Consider the following 6,355-nt stretch of genomic DNA (forward strand, 5'->3'; position numbering starts at 1 on the left):
AGATCAGGAGGAGGTCAGGAGGAGACATGAGAACATCTGGACGTTCTGACCCGGTTCTGACCCGTCTGGACCGAAGGAACCTGCAGGTACCGTTAGCAGCGGCGCTGGAGCTCTGGACGGTCGACAGCTCCCTCTGCAGCAGGTTGGCCTGAGCCTCCGACACCCACAGGAAGAGCAGCGAGGGGGCGGGGCCTTCCCATCCGGCCAGCAGAGTCCCGCCGCGAGCCACGCCCCCGTCCCAGACGCCATAACCCCGGAGCTGAGAGGCCACGACGGTCACCTGGCTGTCCTCTGCTCCTGAGAGACACGACATGAGACATAGAGAGCAGAAGGTTTGTGGATGAATCTATAAAACACAGAAAGTCCATCTTTAGCCTTGTTCCTCCTGAGGTTTGCTCTATGACATCATGAGGAAGGTTCTGTCAACGATGAGTCTGTTTGTGGAGGATCTGAGTCGGTACCTTTCACAGGAAGGATGATCCCGTTTTCAGTGACCTGAAGGAGAAGAAGAAGAAGGAGTTAGAACTCAGGTTCTCCTGGTTCTGTCTGAGACGAGGAGGAATCAGATGAACTTCATCTGGACTGAAAGCTGCTGGGTTTCCTCCCAGCCTGGAGTCACAGGACTGATCCCTGATCAGCCTCAGCTTCAAGCTGCTGCACAAAGCTGCTGGAAAACACCAGAGCATCAGGAACCTGCTGTGAGCAGGACAACAAGAGGACAATGGGTCCAAGAGGACAACGGGTCCAAGAGGACATCAGATCCAAGAGGACAACGGGTCCAAGAGGACAACGGGTCCAAGAGGACAACAGGTCCAAGAAGACAATGGCTCCAAGAGGACATCAGGTCCAAGAAGACATCAGGTCCAGGAGGACAACGGGTCCAAGAGGACAAACTGAAGGAGTTGCAGTTGGACAGATATGTCTGAACCTTTTCTTCTTGTAAACCGGATCATTTCCGTCTCACTGTGGCTGCAGGCTGGGAATTTGATGAACGCTGAGTCAGCATTCCAACACTTTTAGCTAATGTTCTGCTACTTTTAGCTTCCAGCTATTGTTCAGCTCATTTTAGCTCTGAGCTACAGTTTTGCATATTTTAGCTTCAACATCTGTTTGTTACTTGTACCATTAGTTTTGCAGTTTTAAACCAATTTCCCTGGTTTTAGCTGCAGTTTCACTGATTTTAGCTGCAGTTTCCCTGGTTTTAGCTGCAGTTTTGCTTGTTTTAGCTGCAGTTTTGCGTGTTTTAGCTGCAGTTTTTGTGGTTTTAGCTGCAGTTTTGCTGGTTTTAGCTGCAGTTTTTGTGGTTTTAGTTGCAGTTTTGTTGGTTTTAGCTGCAGTTTTGTTGGTTTTAGCTGCAGTTTCCATGGTTTTAGCTGCGTTTTGCTGGTTTTAGCTACTGTTCAGCTTATTTTTACTGTAAGAACTCGGTTTCTGCTCTTTAAAAACATAACATTAAAGGTTAAATCACTACAGTGTTCTAACGTCAGTCTGGCAGACGCTGAAGCAGAAGGCGTCTCACCGTCATCGGGCCGTTGGCGCCGGCCTCCATCAGACCGGCGTGGAGCGAGCAGAAGGCCAGCTGCAGGAAGGATGGCGGTGGAGCGGCGGGCTGCGTGGAAACCTGTCAGACAACACACAGGGACACAGTTCCCATCTGTGAGGCCAGATGTTCTGACAGATCTGGGTCAGGAGCACACAGAGTTCTGAGTCTCAGATGATTGTTTACAGGCCTGCAGAGCCACAAACAAACAAACAAAGTGGGTCAGAGCTGAGTCCAGTTAAACTGCAGGAGGCTCTGGACTTCATTAGCTTCATGTTTACAGCTTCATTACTCACAGATTCATCACCTGATCCACATCAACAACAAGCGGACCACCACAGGTTCTGACCTGGTTTCACTCAGAACCACACGCTAACAGAACCTGACTCTGGTTCTGCAGGACATGAGAGAAACAGTGCTGATTCAGCCGAAGCTGCCGGGGCTGCTGATAAGATTTAACCTAGTTTACATTTTAAGATCTCTTTAGAAACATGGTTCTCTTTAGAACCTGCTGCAGCTAACCTCTGTTAGCTTCTGAGTGGTGTTTTAATACTTTGACTTTTTATAGCTTTCAGCTGAGCTTCAGCTTCTTCAGCAGAGTCTGTCAGCTGTTAGGTTATTTTATTTATTTGTTTGTTTGAACGGCTGCAGGATTTGTCCTCTTCTGTTTCATTTACAGACCTGCAGCGTCTCAGAGCTTCCTCTCTGGTCCCCTCGGCTGCTGCTCTGCGTCGTCTTCTTCTTCGCTTCGTCTCTCTGCTCCTCCTCCTCCTCCTCCTCATCCTCCTCTTCTTCACTCGACAGAACAACTAAAGGAAGGAAAACAGAAAAACCATTTGTTCTTGAATGAATAAGTTGTTTGACTTCATAAATATTGACTTTTAATCCTTAGTGTCAACATTCGATGTGTTTCCTCTTCCTCTGCTTTATTTGTTGATCACTGCATCCTGTTCTTATTTTCACTTCACACAACGACCCGTTTCAGAACCTGAAAGGATTTTTGGCTCTAAATGTTTTATTGAACTGATCAGTTCAGGCCTTGTCAGTAAAACAGATTCTTTTTGCTGTTGGGTTCGGCCCATCAGAACCGATCTTACTGGGTTCACTCGGAGTCTGTGTGGGTCTCTTCAGCCGCAGATGCAGCACAGACGATCTGGTCTTCCTCTCTCTGAACTGTCTCCACCGGTCCCTCTGCGTCTCCATCACGTCCTCCTTCAGGTCCAAACACCGTCTTCTGTCGGGAGTCTTCCTCTGGGACGGCGTCTTCACCAGGGAGACGGAGGAGGAGGAGGAGGAGGAGGAGGAGGGTCTGTGGGAGTCCGACCCTCTGAGGCTGGTTCTGAGTGGGGAGATGAAGTCGTCCTCTGATGTCTCATCTGGTTCAGGGCTGGACGAATTCTTCTTCTGCTGTTTTATTGCTTTGCTCTAAAGACAAAAGACAGTCGGTCACCTCTTCCTCAAACTACATCTCCTAAAAGCTCCACCTTCAGTCAGAAAAGAGCAGAAGGTAATATGAAAAGTCAACTTTTAGAGATTTTGAGGCTGTCACCTTCCTGTCTCTGCTGGACTCCACTCTCCTCTGAGGCGATGAAGAACTCAAACTCCCAGCATGCTCCTCTGCTCTCAGCTCAGCCAGAGAGTCCACAGACTCCACAGAGATGTTTTTACTCAGCGAGGACGGACCTGCACAGATCCGCACAGATTCAGTAAAAACTGTTCAGCTTTGCTCATTTAATCTCTGTTTGTGTCTCACCTGAACATTCAGGGCTTCTCTTCTTCTGTGGTGGAGACAGGAGGTCTGAGGAGTCTGCGGCCTGCAGCAGACGGTCAGACGCTCGCTTAGGCCGCCACCTGCTGGAGGAAACAGGGAACAGCAGCTTTACCACACCTGAACACACCAAGAAATAAACAAACGTGTTCAAACGATCAATAACTATAGGATACAGATGAAAGCAGATGTTTCCAACCACTGCAGACAATGAACTGATAATAAATCAGATGAACCTTTCCTGTTTTCGGTCAGTTAGGATTCTGTTTTATACTTTCTTCTCAGCCACAGGTCAACTCTTCTGATACGAGCAAATTATAAACAAATAAACAAAACATAAGAAAATATTTCTCATTAACATACTTAAAAATTAAAACTAAAAAAAATCAAAACTTTAATATTTAAAACAAATTAAATCCTTTATTGATTACTATATTTAAAAACTACATTTGTAAATGATTACATATTTATATATTTGAGCCACATTCAGAGTTTATTTGTGAAATGTCATAAAGAACCTGAATGAGGACGATAAGCAGTTATCTGTTAAAAACACCCACCCGTTTGACGCAGACATCCCTGTCTGTCCCGGCTGTGATTGGCTGCTCCTACTTCCTGCTGGGCGGTGATTGGCTGCTGAAGCTCCGCCTCCATTAGGACTGTGGATATCCAGCAGTGTTTTGACAACGGTCCTGAACGGTGGCCTGCAGGACAGGTCAACACAGCAGAACTGAACCCTGAAACTCTGCTGCAGCGATCACAACCCTCCTGAAGGGGGCGCCTCGCATACCTGAGTCCAGATGTGGACGAGCCTTTCCCAGCATGCATTCTGTCAGCGCCGCCACTCCTGGATGGACCTCCGAAACCCTGCTCAGACCAGAACAAGTACCACCTTAAACGAGCTCAGGGAGCGATGGCTGAATGCTGCGTACAAACAGTTAGACCACCTTAAATTGAGAGGCGGAGTCATGAAGGCGGGACAGCGGTGACTGCATGTGCTGGTGGGCGGAGTCAGACCCTGCCGGATGTTTCTTCTTGGGGATCTTAAAGGGTGACGCCATCCTGCAGCAAAAGCCAGCACACTGTTAGCTTTCTGCTAGTGTTTGGGCAGCCATGTTGGGGAGGAAACTGTCAGAACTGTCATCGTTTTTTATCCAGATATAATTGAAGCTGCTGCTGCTGTTTGTTTTCATTAAAACAATCTGACTTCTGCAGGTACACAGAGCTGCACTCAGGTGGTCCTCTTCATACACCTGTTATAGCATCATCACTCCTTATATGGTCATACAGCTTCTGTTTAATGTGGACACTGAAAGGCTCTAAAAATTACTGATTCTCAACTGTGATTTATTTCTGTTCTCACTGTCATGATCTGTAGACCTTCTGGCTCCAACACGATGTTATATAGACGGTAACAAATATATCTGTTTTTATGCATTACATTTATTTATTTATTGTGTTTAAGGAGTGATAATGATCTGATAAAACCTAGTAATTGGGCTCATAAGGTTATTACTGTGATATTAAAAATTACTAAAGTGACAATGCACTCTTAAAATTATTAAGTTTTATTAGGTATGAGTTTTTTTCTGAATATTTTCTCAACCTTTAATGACCAACAAGATCAGTAAAAATTAATTAAGACAATTGAAACAATAAGTGAACATTATATTACTTTAATTTTTCTGTTAAAAAACAAATTCTAGTAGTTACTTTTAGTTTGCTAAAGCATATAAATAAAAATAATAATTTAAGTGGTTTTCTCATGAGCTCAACACTGTATTTATGGATTTATTATCAAGAATTTAAATCACTGAATCTTAAATGATATTTCTACAGCACTTACACAATAAACCCATTATTGTAAAAAGCTTGATTTTTGTAGTAAAGTCAAATAAACTGCTTATAATCCTGTTAAAACAGCAGCCCCTCTGCTGACTGTTTACCTGCTTCCCTTCCCAATATGGCGGACCTGTTGACGCTCAACAGTCAAGGAAGCAGAAATTCAGCCAGACTTCTAACAAAAAAGGTTTAAAATAACAGCAGTGTTCCCGTTTGACGGCAGTCTGAATGACAGGCAGCGCCTTTAAAACCCAGCACCAAACTCCATTAAAAAAAAACAACATTTTAACCGTCAGTCATGAAAGATGTGTGTTGTTAAAGAATAAAAGTTTAAATCCTGCTCTGAATTAAAGCGACAGCTTAACGTGACTTATAGGCCATAAAATCTTAATTACCTCTAGCAACTTCTTTAAAGGCTAAAAAAGTTAAGCTTATTTTATGACTGAGGGTGGAAGGTGGTACTACGAAACACGGATATAAGAGCTCGTTTCTGAAACAAAAATTTAATTTACTGGATTATTTTGGCGCCGAATTTTCCAGAAGGATTTCCTGCTTAATTAAAGTATTTGCGCTTACTCTCTCAGGGTGTTTAGTTTTAATTAAGCAGTTTTAATTTGGCCAACCAACCTCCGGCTGTGAGCCGCTGCAGCAGCTAGCTTAGCCACGCAGTTAGCCTGGCTGCTAACCGGTGAACTCAGCTATCTGCCGGCGGCCCGGTTCCGATGGAACTTCAGAGTTTCCGGTCGGTCCATTACGTGTGAGAAGCAGCAGAACCACGGTTCGGCCCAGAGAAAATATTAGCTTGAGCCGCAGGTCCAAACGACAACAACGAAATGACAACAGAAACGTCACTGACGTTGGTTTGCGTGATGACGTCACAGATATGACGGTTCAGCAAAACTATCAAAACGACTCAAAATGTTTAATTATTCAAAATACCACCTAAAACTTTAATTTCACTAAAGTTGACTTGGATATCAAACTACAGAGGCCGTCTTAATTGATGCAGTTTCATTGTATTCTCTATGTGACTGTTTTTTTATTTATATTTTAACATTTTTACTTTTTATTCAGTTGGAAGAAAATACAGCACTTTATTTGTCCCTCCCTGGAAAAATGTTAATTGTTGCTGAAACAAAGGGGATAGACCAAATACAAACAAAAACTCTGGAATAAAAGATGTTCACAATAAAAGAGACACATTA

At 44.2% G+C, this 6,355-nt stretch overlaps 1 protein-coding gene across 2 annotated transcripts; it reads right to left on the reverse strand.

Moving 5' to 3' along the window:
- Positions 1-90: 90 nt before the first annotated feature.
- On the reverse strand, positions 91-6,022 carry LOC112450165 (the record flags this gene model as incomplete). Of its 2 annotated transcripts, none has more annotated exon segments than XM_025003564.2 (11): positions 91-297; positions 462-495; positions 1,520-1,621; positions 2,222-2,349; positions 2,638-2,965; positions 3,090-3,223; positions 3,294-3,391; positions 3,869-4,012; positions 4,099-4,175; positions 4,256-4,370; positions 5,778-6,022. In XM_025003564.2, coding segments are annotated over 10 exon segments (1,366 nt in total), but the record flags the coding sequence as incomplete, so codon positions are not given.
- Between the last annotated feature and the right edge of the window lie 333 nt (positions 6,023-6,355).

Source organism: Kryptolebias marmoratus, unplaced genomic scaffold (genome assembly GCF_001649575.2).
Source record: "Kryptolebias marmoratus isolate JLee-2015 unplaced genomic scaffold, ASM164957v2 Scaffold53, whole genome shotgun sequence".
NCBI classification, from domain to species: domain Eukaryota; kingdom Metazoa; phylum Chordata; class Actinopteri; order Cyprinodontiformes; family Rivulidae; genus Kryptolebias; species Kryptolebias marmoratus.